The sequence below is a fragment of the Rutidosis leptorrhynchoides genome, chromosome 11, assembly GCF_046630445.1.
Source record: "Rutidosis leptorrhynchoides isolate AG116_Rl617_1_P2 chromosome 11, CSIRO_AGI_Rlap_v1, whole genome shotgun sequence".
In the NCBI taxonomy this organism is placed as follows: domain Eukaryota; kingdom Viridiplantae; phylum Streptophyta; class Magnoliopsida; order Asterales; family Asteraceae; genus Rutidosis; species Rutidosis leptorrhynchoides.
This window is the reverse complement of record NC_092343.1, coordinates 2937288-2952354: the sequence shown is the minus strand read 5'-3', so window position 1 is coordinate 2952354 and position 15067 is coordinate 2937288. Positions and strand designations below refer to the sequence as shown.

The following is a 15067-nucleotide window of genomic DNA, read 5'->3' as shown; positions in this document are numbered from 1 at the left end:
CTGCTCTTAAGCAAAGTTGGAGAGGGAGGACTTTCTCCGCTCTTGTGAGTGTTTAACTCGGGGTGGATAAATGATTTCTCTTTATTCTAGGATAGAGGAATGATTGTCGACCTCCCACCTCCCCATTCATATGGGTTTGAGTATTGTTGTTGTTGATATATTTTCTTTTTCTTTTGTTTATTTTTGCTTTTGCATACATGCTCATAGGCTATACATATACGTACACAAACATAAATCTATATCTCATTTTAGGATTCTTCCTTCTTCACAGACAACAATCACTCCTTGAATCATTCCTCAGTTTCTCTCTCTACAACTATCATGTGAACTCGGTCAAAAATACACACACTCTTACACCTTTTTTCACACACTACTCTTCTTTGTAAGTACATACTTCCAGTTTAGGGTTTATGTACTTTATAATGCCTGTGTATTGCTAATTTGTGATCATGATGTTCGTTTTATGAAGAATTAAGCTGTATTTTGCGGTATGATCATGTGTTAGACTGTTAGGTTTATTTAGCTGGATAATTTTGAATTCAGTTGGTGTAGTTGTTGTGATGCAGTTAGAAAAAGTACTTTTGATTGAGACAATACTTCAAAATATATTAAAATCTAATTGCGTATGAAAAAAGTTAATTAGTTTGTTATATTATTTAATTAGTTTTTGTTAGAAGATGAATTAAGCTCTGGTGTACCCTGATTTTGATGTATGTTTTCAGTATAGTTAAATTCAACTATGTTATTCTAATATTACTTTGTTATTTGTTATATTTATGTGATAATGCTTTTCTAAATTGCTACTCAATTTGAAGGTTTTGTTGTTAAACCTTTTTATGTTATTAATTTTCATGGAAGCCTAATTGATCCTTCGCCTATATTCTGTGACATGGTGTATGCTGATTTGTTTTTTTTTTTGTTTTTTTGTTTTTTTGTTTTTTTTTTTTGTTGTTAACAGTTTAAGTAGATCTGCTATCATGCTATAACTTTGGTACTTTATTGTTAAAAAAAAGAAGTCTAGTTTTGATTTTTATAAATCAAAGTATGTCATTAGCATTTTGTGGATTTATTGCAACAGAATGTTTATGTTTAGTAGAACAAAATTTTGTTAATCAACTGGTAATTGCTAGTATTTTGTGGCTTTGAAACATGAACAACTTTATGAGTTGTAAAATTTGAATAAAAGACCGACTCTAAAAAGTCCAGCTATCATGGACTTCTTTTTCGGTGGGACAATGAGTGTATTACTTTATGTAGAAGATATTCAATAAAGAACATGTTTCTGCAATATCTTGAGCATGGGTTTCAATGAAATATGGTAGGTAATATATCTAGGTAATAGAAGACTTTAAGTGACATATTATAAACTATGAGACATTGGCGTTTTCTTTATGTGCCTCTAGTAATTGTATTTTTTTTTTTTTTTTTATCATTATGTTGAATATATAGTCTACAAAGATGACAAAGGTAAGCCCTGAAGTGGGAGATGAGACGCATATACAAGCTGTTTTGTCTGTATCAGCAGATGTGAGTTTCATATCAAACAAGTTCCCCAAATACAAATTAGGTCCTGATAATCAGATTCTGGATGAAGCAACCATGCATATTAAGGGCCCGCCATTGAAAGAGGTGGTGGCACAAGAAACAGAGCAGCTATCTGATCAGCACAAACGCCTCTCTGTACGTGACCTGGCCAGTAAGTTTGACAAGAATTTGTCTGCTGCAGCTAAGTTGTCCAATGAGGTATAACTACATATCTGGTTTTAGAAAGAAAAAAAAATGATAGAACTTTGTTTCGATAATCGCATTGTGTTTTTTTTTTCTTCATGTAGACCAAACTTAGAGATGTGGCTTCTTTAGAGGGTCATGTACTTTTGAAGAAACTTAGAGATGCTTTGGAGTACTTAAGAGGACGCGTAGCTGGTATGAACAAAGATGATGTTGAAAAGGCAATCTCAATGGTATACCATTTTTTTTTTTACTTTTCTTACATGTTAACTTTATGATTTAGGAAGATTTTTTTGGTATGACATGATAATAACAGGGTTAAGAAAGAATCACAATCGATGCGATGTATTTTGTAGTGACTAGTCTGAATGTTTTTGTGGTTGATACGTTGTTGTAGGTGGAAGCATTGGCAGTAAAGTTGACTCAAAATGAAGGGGAGTTAATACAGGAAAAGTTTGAAGTGAAGAGATTTGCAAACTTCCTAAAACAGGTAACATTGATCACTTGTTCACTGGGAAATAATAGACAGCAGTTAGTTTTGGTTGTGTCAGTAGTTCATAATGTTGATCACCTATTTGGCTAGTTAGTAGTATGTCTATACTATGAAGTAGTATGTTAGTGTAATATGTGAAGAACATTTCTCAACTTATTTATATGAATTTTTGGTTTGAACTTTTCATTTTTGCATCCAGTTCCCCCTGTTTTAATGAATTGTTCATAGTATGAGATAATGATTTGATAATTTATCTATTTGTAGGCTACGGAAGATGCAAAAAAGTTGGTAAACCAAGAAAGGTCTTTTGCTTGTGCAGAAATTGAGAGTGCGAAAGCGGTGGTACGAAGAATTGGGGAGGCTCTTGATGAGCAAGAAAAGGTATCACTTACCTCTGGAAAGCAGGTAACATGTCTATACCATACTTTATATATATATATATATATATATATATATATATATATATATATATATATTTTAAATCTGTTGCGCTTTTATTTCGTTAAATATTAGTGATAAATAGGTTTAAATATTGTTTTATAAAATTTTAACCTTTTTGAATTTAATTTATGCCAGGAAATGGAGGAGATGGTAGAGGAAATCCAACAGGCTAGAAGAATCAGGTTTTTGCATCATCCCTGTAAGGTACTTTTGTCATTGTTGTTAATAAATAAATGTGTGATAAATAACTGCAAGGTACCGTCTTAAAATCTAGGTTTAGCAGTTGGCACATTAATGAAATGCTATTGCTTTAAGTTGAAGTTAAATATGTTTGTTATGCCTTTGCTTTCTAGGTGATGGACATGGAACACGAGCTTCGAGCCTTAAGATTACAGATCCAAGAGAAGTCTGCATTTTCAGTAAAGCTTCAACAAGAGGTAATCAAATTCTAAAAAAAAAAAAAAAATTGAGGTTATTGTCTGGTTAAAATTATTATCCCCTCCATCCTAAAAAAAAAAAAAAAAAAAAGGTAATTTTGGCTTGGCTTAGAGTTTGTAATAACATAACATACAATTATCAAATTGATGTCTACAATCGACATTCAATAAGAACAAAATAAGGGAAAGTTGTGTCAACATCAAAGTTGATAATATCAAGTTATGATAAGTAATAATGCAACTTTGGACCGACTTTTTTGCCAAAAAAGAAGAAGAAATTATTGCATACTTTTGAGACAAAACAGTATGTGTGTTGTCGAGATTTTTTGGACGGAGGTAGTAAATCATTATCTCTTTGTTTTTATTGTTCTTTAAGTTTTTTTTTTTTTTTAAAATCTTTTTGGATGGAGGTAGTAAATAATTGGTTAATACAACTTTGAATTGACTTGTTATGTTAACTTTCCTAATCTAAATGCAGCTAACGCTGAAGAAATGGGCTGTGGAGAACAAGTTAAGCTTATACTCGTTAGAAGGTTCTGGAAGTTTAGGCTCAATTTTACGACTTCAACCGTGCTCGGAAGACGCCATGGAGCTCTCAAAATGTTCAATTCAGTGGTATCGATTATCATCAGAATGTAGCAGAAGGGAGCTTATTTCAGGTACTTGATCCACTTCAAAAGATAAATGCTGACCATTATGTGTTCCAGGTAGCATTTTATTTATGTTTTATGCTTCGGTCTTTATTTGCTTATATATGTATACCATAACAGGTGCTAGCAAATCAGTTTATGCTCCGGAGCCATACGATGTTGGGCGGATTTTGCAAGTTGATGTTATCTCAAATGGCCAAAAATCTACTGTCACAACGACTTGCCATGTACAACCTGGTTTGTCCTTTTCTTATCCTTTTGTTTTGATTTTATCACTGTTTTTTAACTTATCTGGTACCATGAAATTCTGACAACTAACTATAAAAGTTGTCATGATTGCTTTTGCAACAGCTGTTGGATTGGAGACGTACGTGGAGACACTTACTCGGAAAAGCAATTCTGAATTCTCTGTATGTTATCTATAACAAAAAATTGATAGGGACTATATCTTCTTTCAACCCCTTGAAAATAATAACCATAACCATAACTATAACCTAACCAAGGACATTATAATAAAGTGCTTAGATATGACAAAAGTTCAACCAATGACATTAGGCGATTATGTGATTTACCTTGGTAAACATCCCACAGTAGAAGACATTGTTTTTATATAAGAAGGAATCAAGATGAATTTGAATTTAAAACAAAGGTTTTGTATTTCAGGTTGTGATCTCCCAAATGAATGGACGGAATTACTCGTCACACTCTGCCCATTTGTTACGCGTGGGGAAAATGAGAATGAAGCTCTCTAAAGGATGGATTACCAAGGCCCGGGATGCATATTCTTCTACATCAATGCAGGTAATACTTCATTTTAACGTCATTTTCAGTATTATTTTATTATCTCAAAAGTAACACGACTTCAAACACGTTTCAAGAAGAAATATATGTTAACTGCATTATAGTTTGTATAAAATTAAAGATATTGCCCATAAACATGGAGAATTACGATATCAGTTTGCCTACAGTACTCATATTATTTGTTAAAGCAACACTAAAAGTAAATTGAGTGTTCTTACCACGTTATTTTCTACAAATTTCAGCTATGTGGATTTAGAGGAGGCGGGAATTTGGCAGCTAAATCATTGTTTTGGCAATCTAGAAAAGGGCAATCTTTTGTATTGGTGTTTGAATCAGAACGAGAAAGAAATGCAGCCATCGTTCTAGCCCGAAGACATGCACTTGATTGCAATGTATGTACTTTTCCTCTTTATTAACCTCATTTTAACAAACTTGAATCTCATTCGCAAGTATTTCAGTTCAATTTATGCACACACAAAATGTTGACTCAGTCTCGTCTCGTGATAATTATAACATGATATTGGTTCTGATGGGTGGTCATTGTTAACAGGTGGTGTTGGCTGGACCAGATGATCAAGCATCACTTTATCTTCTCTGACTTCACTAATGCAAGTATGACGAAGGTTTACTAAGCCGTTTGATTATTTCATTTTTTTCACTTCCAATTTTGAGTGTGTTTTTCTTCTTCTTATGGGTGTGTTTAATTGGTTTTTTTCTACTAATTTGATCATCCGTGCATCGTTTATAGGCATAGTTTTGGTTTGCCTGTTCATCGTTGTAACAATCTGTTTTAGTGAGTGATTCATTTGTACCTTGTATTTCTAATATAACAAACTCTTCAAAGCTTTATTCTTTAGTTTTGTTGTGGTTGAATATTGATTACACGTGTGAATTGGTTGATATAAAGTTAATGTTATTCAAATGTTGTAAGGAATATATGTGTGTATGCAAATATAGTGAGCCAAAACAAAGTTTTGTGTTAAAATTTCGATTTCACAATATCACATTTAGGTTTGGTTCCACATCTCAGTTGAACACCCCCAAAGTATCATGTTAGACCAAATTTGTGTCCGGTATTATTTCTGCACTAAAGTTATGACCGATATTCACAATACTTATCATGGTGATAATGCTTATTAATTAAGACAGATATTAACCTCAAAGTATTACAAACAACTTAATTATCTAAGTACTTTAATTATCAACAAACTGATTATATTTATGAATTCGCAGCTAATTTCTTACACGTTGCATACGCGTATTCTACTTTTCACGTAACTGAGATGTTAATAACCAATATCATCTTTACAAATGACTTGAATGAATTTTTAAATATTTTTGGGGAAAAAGTTGCTCATAAAAAAAGAACGCATGTAAACAAACATGTATGACGTGACAAATTATTTAGGCTTTAAAATGGTGCATTATTTCATCTTAATTTCAACATATTTTTACAATACGTAGTTAAGACTTAAGATTATTGTATATTTGTATTGTATTACATTATTATAACTTAGAAAAACGAAATTGCTGCGTGGCCACCGAGTTGTCCAATGAAGCACACTACCCGGGTTCAATTCCTGGCTATGCCAAATTGTTCAAAAAGGAAGTGTGACTAGAGGGTGCGCATAATGCGCAATTCACCCGGTACCAAGTCTCGCGCTCGGGGGCTTGATTACCCAAGGTTTTACCTTCTATGAGGGAGCCAATGTGCTCGTTCATAGGAGGGTTTCCCTGCTTACCCAAAAACATGGGAAGCTCCAAAATAAAACTTATGTAGCGTTTAATTATAAAAACTTAAAACTAAAGGCGGTGTACTTGTAAATATCAGATTCTGTAATAAGAAAATACGGAGTACTTCTTAGGGCATAATAAATACGGAGTAATAATTTTCAAATAGTTAACGGCTAGAAATTAGACCGTTGGGTCAGGAGAGCGAATACAAATCGTTGGCTTCAAAAGGGGTGTAACCCTAAATATCATTTCATCACTTCAATAGTGTGTCTTTACAATTGTGTTCGAGATTTCGGGGGAGATATCGATTTCTTTGTTTGACTTTCGTTTGTTCACCTAATCAATTTCTTAAAGATGGGTTCAAGACATTATCTTCAAGAACAAGACAGAGGTATACATTTATATTAATTTACCGTAGTTTTAATTATTGCGTGAATTGATTGAAAGTTCAATCAGATTTATGGGTTTTGATTGTTTTTGGATTCAGATTTTTGGGTTTTTGTGGGGTTTTTTGAAGTAATTCTGGTCTTCTGGATTTAAATAACTGATACCAAATAGATTTTTGTATTGGATTTATGGTTGATTCTGACTGTTTCGATGGATTTTTATTATCTTGGTGATTAAATCTGTTATTTTTATATGAATCCCAAGGTGGGTTTATTATTTATTTCTAGTAGATTGAAAATTGAAAATTATATAATCGAAATCAAATAGATATACTGTTGGATATAAATTTAAGGGTTTTTTGTTAGTGGGTTTCGCTTCATCTCATCTAATTTGCATCTTATTCTTATTTATTTATTTGCGGTTTTAAATATATGTTTATAAATGAAATTTATGCGTATTTGATTATCTGTGTAAATTGATGATGGATGCTTTTTTTATTCCATTATATTCGCCAGGATCTAATTAAGTTCAATTTGATTCTAAAGATTTAAACCCTATATGAAATAGTTGATTTAAGAACTTTAAAAGTTTAAATTAGTTAACGGGGTTCTTGTTTTATGAACTTTCTTGATTATTATATTCGATCTTGATGATAGGTTTTCATTTTTCTATACTCTATTGATTTAAAGATTTAATCTTTTTCCTTTTGTGATTGATAAAGGTGAAGCAGTAGGGGTTATGAAGCAGAAGAACATGGCGGTGGATCCAGCGGCCGGAAAAATCAAGAGCCGCCGTGCACTTGGTGATATCGGAAACCTAGTCACTCTCCGGCCACTAGATGGCAAACCACTTCCGGCAGTCACTCGTCCTGTTACAAGAAGTTTCTGTGCACAATTAGTAGCCAATGCCCAAAAAGAAGCAGCTGAAAACAAAAAGGTCAAAAAGTTTACTCCTTTACTATTTTCATTTAATCACCAATCTACAGTTAGTTTTAATTTTAAATAAATCCTTACAGTGTTGATGTTATGTGTTACAGAAACCATTGACAATGAATGCTGATAACAACAAAATGGTACAACCCAAAAAGAAGGCAACAGCCAAGCCCAAACCACCACCTGTTCCACAAAATGTGGAAGTAATCGAGATCAGCCCGGATACAGTAGAAGTGGCGAAACCCGAATCGTCAAATTTACGAAACAAGAAACCTAATTCCTCGCTCACATCGATACTTACAGCCCGAAGCAAGGCTGCCTGTGGCCTTAATTACAAACCGAAACCAAAAAATATCGTTGACATTGATGCTGATGATGTCGATAATGAACTCGCTGCAGTTGAATATGCTGAAGACATTTACAAATTCTACAAACTCGTAGAGGTATATTTACATATACTTAATCTAATAGACTGCAATGAGTACTTTGACACTTTGTACAATATTCTGTTTGCTGTTTTATTGAAGTTTTTGATGTGATATTGATGTAGAATGAGAGTAACGTTCATGACTACATGCACTCACAGCCCGAAATCAATGACAAAATGAGGGCGATTTTGATTGACTGGTTGATCCTAGTACACAAGAAGTTTGAGCTAACTAATGAAACATTGTACCTTACAATTAACATTGTTGATCGTTTTTTGGCTGCTGAAACGGTTGCTAGAAGAGAACTACAATGTGTTGGCATGAGTGCAATGCTTATTGCCTCAAAATATGAAGAAATTTGGGCTCCTGAAGTCAATGATTTCGTTCAAATATGTGATCAAGCTTATGAACATCGACATGTTTTAGTGATGGAGAAACGGATCTTGGGTCGACTTGAATGGAATTTAACTGTCCCAACACCTTATGTTTTCCTTACCCGTTTCATCAAAGCTGCCGGAGTTATACACGATATCACAGTAAGTTTTTTATATCCGTCCAACTTTATTTGTTAAAATAATGATGAAGTTTAGACCTTTCTGGTCTACTTCCATTTGGTTTTCACTAATAATGATAAAGTTTGGACCTTTTGTTAAAATAACAGCCTCTAGTGTACATTTTATGGTCATGTGTTACATTTTGATATTAGTAGTAACATTGTTCCTAATGGTTTTGTTACAGATGGAACATATGGTGTACTTTTATGCTGAATTGGGAATGATGAATTACGAGACAATAAGATTTTGTCCATCAATGGTAGCTGCTGGTGCTGTATACGCAGCACGTGCAACATTAAACAAGACACGCGTGTGGCATGAGACGTTGGAAATGCACACGGGGTTTAAGGATGTGCAAGTGATTGAGTGTGCTAAAATGATGGTTATGTTTCACTTGTTGGCCAAAGGTGATGAAAAAAGGAAAGTGATTTACAAGAAGTATTCGAGTGGGACCCTTGGGGCAGTCGCTATGTACAACCCGGCTAAATGTTTGTTGACTGCCGGAATTTGAGGGGTTTAGTATAGGTTGCAGATGAGTAAAATGATGTAGAAGTATCAAACTATTTGTTTGTTAATGTTTGAAAGATGATTTGTTTCTTGATGGAAATGTTAACTCAGTAGTACTAAATTTCAATTTTTATGAAATATTATATGTAGTCTTACAGTACTTATTATGGTTGATGAATATGAATGAACATCATATTGACAATTGACAACAACTATGAAAGTGTTTTCAGTAAACTCGACTAGTGGGCCCCAATTAGTGCCATTTCACAACACAATCTACACAGTTGATGATTTGAACCCCACTTGATTGACCATGTCTCTACTACTTCTTCATGGTGAGATTCGCTAATTTAACATCTTGTGGGCCCCAGCAATACCGTGTCCTCACACTCCCAGAACACTAACCCAACATATGATGCTAAAAACATGATTGTGTGCAACTGACCTACGATATGTTCAGAGGCAAAATCTAAAGAAGTCTACGGGTAAAAGCTTTACGTCCATACAAGAAGAAATCATCCTACTTTTTTGTGTAAATGGATAACAAATAATGTGAAGTCGAGTGTTTGTGACATCCCAATGAAAGGGATGCCAATGGCGTCAACATTTAATGAAACTCGACCTCTATTCAAGAAATGGTTAAATTGTCAAAATAAACAATTTGTCACACCTTACCGTTCCTTTTGTAACTATCGTTTTTTTTTTCTTTTTCTTGTTTGCCCGTCCGTTTTGTTTGGTTTGGATTCTGTTTGTCTCTAGATGGTTTTCTTCACGGTTAGTGTTAGATGCCCTATTATTTGTTTGGCGGTTGCATTTTGTTTTGTTCCCTTGCCTTTGTTTAGTTGTTTAGGCAGGGTTTGGTTTTTGTTTCTATTGCTGCATGTTCCCGTTTCATTTCTTTTGGGCTTTAATCTATTGGATGAATTGTCCCTGTTAATGAGTTTATTTTACACTGTAAAATAAAAGTGATTCAAGTATCTCATATGAGAGTATGAGACTAGCGTTGTAACAAGAGTAGTCATCAAGTGAATGTCAACAGCAAAACAAGAAATGAAAACTAGTGTGCTTTGACATGCCTTGTGTTACTTTGATATTAGTAGCAAAACATGATTTACTTGAGTCAAAATGACGACACGAAAACTGTGTATTAACATATGCATAAAGATCGAACTAGGGGAACATAACATGTGCATAAGCACATACGGATTAAATCAGAACCATCAATCAAGCACACATTAACCAGCAAACCATAACATCGTTTGTCATTTCTTATAAAAGTTACCAAAGCAACCATAAGAAAACATGCTGTCAATACACAACACATACCACAAATTGAACATCACCGGTACTTGAACCTCATAACCAGAAACAAAACATACGAAAATTTACTGATTCATGAAGTGATTCCTAGTTGGTGAGTTCCATAATAGCAGATACAATATCCCCATCAGCAGCTTTAAGAGCCTTGACTGCCTTTCCTCTGGATACACCAGCTTGTGTCATAACGAGCTCGATGTCCTTGGGCTCCACCCCAGTCTCATCTTCATCTTCATCATCCTGACCTGTAACTGTTGGCTCAGTTTCAGATCCCACGTTACTCAGATTAGGTGCTTTGAACTGTTCTGCTGCTTGACTTTGCAGTTGTGAACTTAAATCTTCTATCTTAGCCTCTCCGAAAATAACATAGGTATCTGAAGCAGGACTCTTAAATACATCAGGCTTTGAAATCACAAACAAAATCTGTAACATAATAGCAGAGCATGAATTAACAAAAAGAGGTGATATTTTTAAGTATGTAAGTATGTTTTGGTCCAAATCAAAGTTTACCTATCTCAAAAGTAGCTTATGTAAAGACAAAAAGTTGGAAAAAAAGGTAAATGGCTTGAATTTCATCCAAGGTGTATGCAACCTACTGAATCATTTAGTCAAATAGAACTATTATGGTAATACCTACATGTTTAAAGAACATTCTATAATAGCAAAAGTGATTTTAAGTGTCAACCCGACCCAACCCAACCCTGCCCTGTTTACTAATCCAGAAGTTGAGTGTTGACCCTAGCTTAAATGGAAGTTGGAACTGTTTAACAACCACCTGATCCACCCTGATTTGAAAATATACGGTATACAATTAGAATGACGAGTTAAATTTGTGTACAATTTGAAGGGCAGAAAACTAACATTTTTGCTCTTCTTAACAGTAACACGGCTAACACCGGGAACTGGCTTCATCCCGAGTTTTAACACAGCCTTTCGACTCTTCTTTTCACTTCTACTTTGCTTAGACCTCCCACTTGCATCTCCAAGTCCTGATTTCACACAAATGATTACATACGTGATCTTTGAAATACTGCTCAAATACAATAAAACAAGACAGCGCCTAGCATTCCATTAAAATATATCACATCAACTGAAATGGACAAAATAGGTTATTCAAGAGGTAGAGTATGAACCAAAACATAGAACATTCAATACGAGTCATAACATGCCTGGCCAACCCACAAACATTCAATTGTCTTTGTACAAAATGAATAACAGAGTTCTCTTTTTATTTTGATTTTTGTTACAGTCAGGGGGTATAGCCTTCTAGTATTTACGAAAATATATCTAGACATATAGAAATGCGTCTACATATTTGTCCTAAGCTTAAAATTATCCTCACCTTCAATCTCATCATCATTGGCATCATCATCTTCGTCATCGTCATCTTCATCATCATCATCTTCAACCAATGGCTCCTCATGCTGCAAAAAGTACACTCAAACATCAATTAATTCCCATTACCAACAAACTTTGACATATATGATATATGATTACAAGCTATCATTATATATGTGGCTAAGTAAAAAGTATATCACTAAAATTTATTTATCAATACTCAAAACCTAGCATACAATTATCCAACTGATAAGAAACTATCGTCTTGTTGCAATTCTGCATCTCCAACACTTATCTAAAACAGCTAAATTATGCCAACATTATAACTTATTAGAGAAGGCCTTGGGGTATTATTGATTAGTCGAGGTTTAATGTAATCAAATTCTACATACCAACATAATTCTTTAGCTTGGAATCAAACATCACATTCCAAATTTACTATCAATGTACGCAAACAACAATATTTCAATTCATTTGCCTATTCATGTAAATTAATGTCACCCATTTCGTTCTAGTAACCGAAATACAAAATCATAGTGTATGGAACACGTTTTTCCTAATTAAAGCAACTTACTTTTCACAATTTTGACAAGCTCGACTAGATCTTTTCATATGAGAATCATCAAGAAATCGAATAAACAACTTATTCATAGCAGCGGTAGTAACTACAAACACTTAAGAAAGATGATAAGTATAGAATACTGGAACACACATTTTTAGCAAATTATAGTTTTTATTATTTCTGCTAATCAGTTTTACAAGATCATGAAACTAAAATATCGCAACCTTACGTATAATAAAAAACAGTTAAAGCAAACTAACAAAGAAATAAACTGATATTAAAAGAACAGATCCGAAATAAAAGATCTAAATCTTTTGATCAAATAGATAATTATAGAATTAGTTACATCGATTTTTTGTTGTTCGAGATGAGCGGCCAAGAGTTCTTCTTGAGTTTGAGCAGTCATGATTGATTAATTTGCCGAAAGAAAAGCAATTGAATTGAATTGAAGAAATACAAAACCCTAAAAATCTCAAATCAAACACTACTGCACAAACGGCGGTGAGAAACTGTATATGTACTCCATGTTTATCTTATCAATTTTGTCCCTCAATTATGTCTCTTTTTACATTTTGAGCACAACCATTTTTCTTTGCAACCTGTGATTGGAGAATATTATCATTTTTGTCATTAATCATTAACCATGCTTATCAATCAATAATAATAATGTTAGAAGTCAAGGAATTTGAAGTTATTAGGATACAATGGGAAAATTGTAAAAAAAAATATATAAGAGGTGATAGCACACACTAGTTTTTTATCCACGCACTTAATCTATAGTTTCTATTAAATTCTATAATAATGATGTCATTATTAAGCTAATTTTTTTGTTAAAAAAATTAAAAAACAAAAAAAAAAATTAATCATGGTGGGTCATTAATCTAAATAATTCTAAATCTTATTAATACTTATTTTAATTATTAAAATTAAATAATTTTGAATTATTTTAATTAATTATTTTGAATTGAATACGAGAAGGTATAAAAGTTCGGTAGAATGTGTAGCGACCCGACCAAATCGTCATTGACGGCGCCGTCTACTTAGGTCCCGTTACGTGGTCATAAGTCTTTAAAACAACGTTTGACCAAAAGATATGTCGCATTCGTTTCAAATGTAAAGGTTGTTCAAGTTTACAAGAATAGTTCCACCACAAGTTACGATACATAGTTTTAAGTACAAATGAAACTTATGCGACACAATTTAAAAGTATCCAAAAGACGCTTCATGTATGCATATATACTCGACATCCAATGCAAGTATCAAAATAATGAGCGGAAGCATGTATCATGTATCGTTCAAGGACCTGAGAAAAACATAGAAATCTGTCAACGAAAACGTTGGTGAAATCATAGGTTTAAGTAAGTAAGTACAAGTGAACCACAAGATTTGCATCAATGAAATAATAGTAATACATTCCAAAAGTTTGTTTCACGAGCACCCAATTATCAAAGCTTAACATTCCTTCCATTGAACCCCATCACTTAGTGCTAGAACATACACTGTTTCTCGAAAATATATTTCATTCGTAAACGGTAGCGAACCGTTTGAATGAGGGTTTGTCAAACCCATATGGATCCATACAACATAAGTTCTCGCTTACACCCGGCAAGTGTAACTAATGATAATCGAATTGAGGATTTTGTTCTAAACTCGTATGTAGAATGTTTGTTTTTCCTGTACTTGTGTTCACTTAGTAAAGAAATGTTTATGTTTTCTCATCCCAAATGTAAGTTCAAAAAGAGTAAAAGTGGGACTATGATCTCACCTTGAGTGCAAGAGTTAATAAAGTACTTCAACAAGTAGACGCGTGCAAAGACGAAGCTAGTCTTGACCTAAACATATAGGTTGTATCAATAACGGTAAACACGATAGGTCAAAGATGTTCAATTAGTCCTATGGCTCGTTAAGACTCGATTATTTAGCATGTGAAATCAAATTGTCAAGTTTCATGCAAGATACAAGTATATAAACAAGTTAGGAAGGTTACATAATCATTTGGTTAAGTTTGACAAAAAGTCAAACTTTGGTCGGTCAAAGTCAACGAAAAAGTCAACACGTTCGGGTCGTGTCCCGAACTATTTTTCTGAGGTTTTTAATCATGTATGAGCATGTTAGGACAAGTTACATGTGAATCGGAGGTGCGTAGCATAGCAAACATTATGCGAAAATTGACCAAGTTGGACAGACCCAAACGGCGCGCCGCGCGGGTATATGGCGCGCCGCGCGGGTACCTGTGCAGAGAATTCTGGCAGTTTTTAAGTTTTATGCACGAACCTAACTTCAAACAATCACCATTTATGATCCGCAAACAATCAAGACAAGTATCTTATACCGTTGGGAAGGTAATTTGACGAGGAAAACAACTAAACACATTTCATCAATCAATCTACCTATTACAACAACCAAAACCGCATCTAATGCTTAACATTAACCGCATACAAGTTCATAAATGCAATTCAATGATTCGGGCAACCAATTTACATGAATGATATGCCGTTTCGAAGGTAATCAAGCATACAATCCAACTAAACACTTACCAATAATAATCCATGGCATTCAATGTATCAAAAGTCCATTTCAAATTCATCAAACCCTAACCCAAATTCACCAAAAATCAATGATCAAACTCATGAAGTTTTCTAAGGCAACCTACACATCAAATTGAAGCTAGTGATGCTAGTAACACAATTAAAACATCAACTTTCAACATCTAACAACATATGATCATCCAAAATTCAAGAACAACACACCAAAATTC

The 15067-nt window shown here is 33.7% G+C and overlaps 3 protein-coding genes across 4 annotated transcripts; 2 read left to right on the top strand and 1 right to left on the bottom strand.

The window, feature by feature from the left end:
• The first annotated feature begins 235 nt into the window (after positions 1–235).
• On the top strand, positions 236–5406 carry LOC139876605 (stomatal closure-related actin-binding protein 3-like). 2 transcript variants are annotated; one of them, XM_071863947.1, is made up of 13 exons: positions 236–382; positions 1450–1743; positions 1833–1961; positions 2126–2218; positions 2486–2626; positions 2798–2866; positions 3016–3099; positions 3578–3758; positions 3870–3986; positions 4101–4159; positions 4413–4550; positions 4793–4942; positions 5101–5406. In XM_071863947.1, exons 2-13 carry the CDS (start codon positions 1459–1461, stop codon positions 5146–5148), a joined length of 1494 nt encoding a protein of 497 aa, XP_071720048.1. In that variant the 5' UTR covers positions 236–382; positions 1450–1458; the 3' UTR covers positions 5149–5406. The 2 variants fall into 2 exon arrangements, with proteins under 2 accessions (XP_071720048.1, XP_071720047.1); XM_071863946.1 differs by having other exon boundaries at positions 4077–4159.
• Positions 5407–6548: 1142 nt separating this feature from the next.
• LOC139874223 (G2/mitotic-specific cyclin S13-7-like) lies at positions 6549–9187 on the top strand. Its single transcript, XM_071861678.1, has 5 exons — positions 6549–6675; positions 7393–7607; positions 7708–8046; positions 8154–8567; positions 8770–9187. The coding sequence occupies exons 1-5, from the start codon at positions 6639–6641 to the stop codon at positions 9094–9096; spliced, it is 1332 nt and encodes a 443-aa protein (XP_071717779.1). The 5' UTR covers positions 6549–6638; the 3' UTR covers positions 9097–9187.
• A 1140-nt stretch (positions 9188–10327) lies between these two features.
• On the bottom strand, positions 10328–12811 carry LOC139874225 (nascent polypeptide-associated complex subunit alpha-like protein 1). The gene is made up of 4 exons (XM_071861679.1): positions 12656–12811; positions 11752–11833; positions 11271–11398; positions 10328–10832 (listed from the first exon to the last, which is right to left on the bottom strand). Exons 1-4 carry the CDS (start codon positions 12713–12715, stop codon positions 10500–10502), a joined length of 603 nt encoding a protein of 200 aa, XP_071717780.1. The 5' UTR covers positions 12716–12811; the 3' UTR covers positions 10328–10499.
• Positions 12812–15067: the final 2256 nt, after the last annotated feature.

Bases quoted from the DNA above. Each gene is read 5' to 3' on its own strand.
- LOC139876605 (XM_071863946.1), top strand. From the start codon at position 1,459: ATGACAAAGGTAAGCCCTGAAGTGGGAGATGAGACGCATATACAAGCT. The intron at 2,219-2,485 runs GTAACATTGATC...ATCTATTTGTAG, and splicing joins TTGCAAACTTCCTAAAACAG to GCTACGGAAGATGCAAAAAA. The intron at 4,943-5,100 runs GTATGTACTTTT...CATTGTTAACAG, and splicing joins GACATGCACTTGATTGCAAT to GTGGTGTTGGCTGGACCAGA.
- LOC139874225 (XM_071861679.1), bottom strand. From the start codon at position 12,715: ATGACTGCTCAAACTCAAGAAGAACTCTTGGCCGCTCATCTCGAACAA. The intron at 11,399-11,751 runs GTGAGGATAATT...GTGTGAAATCAG, and splicing joins CAATGATGATGAGATTGAAG to GACTTGGAGATGCAAGTGGG. The intron at 10,833-11,270 runs GTTAGTTTTCTG...ATTATGTTACAG, and splicing joins CTGTTAAGAAGAGCAAAAAT to ATTTTGTTTGTGATTTCAAA.
- LOC139874223 (XM_071861678.1), top strand. From the start codon at position 6,639: ATGGGTTCAAGACATTATCTTCAAGAACAAGACAGAG. The intron at 6,676-7,392 runs GTATACATTTAT...TGATTGATAAAG, and splicing joins TCTTCAAGAACAAGACAGAG to GTGAAGCAGTAGGGGTTATG. The intron at 8,568-8,769 runs GTAAGTTTTTTA...GTTTTGTTACAG, and splicing joins GAGTTATACACGATATCACA to ATGGAACATATGGTGTACTT.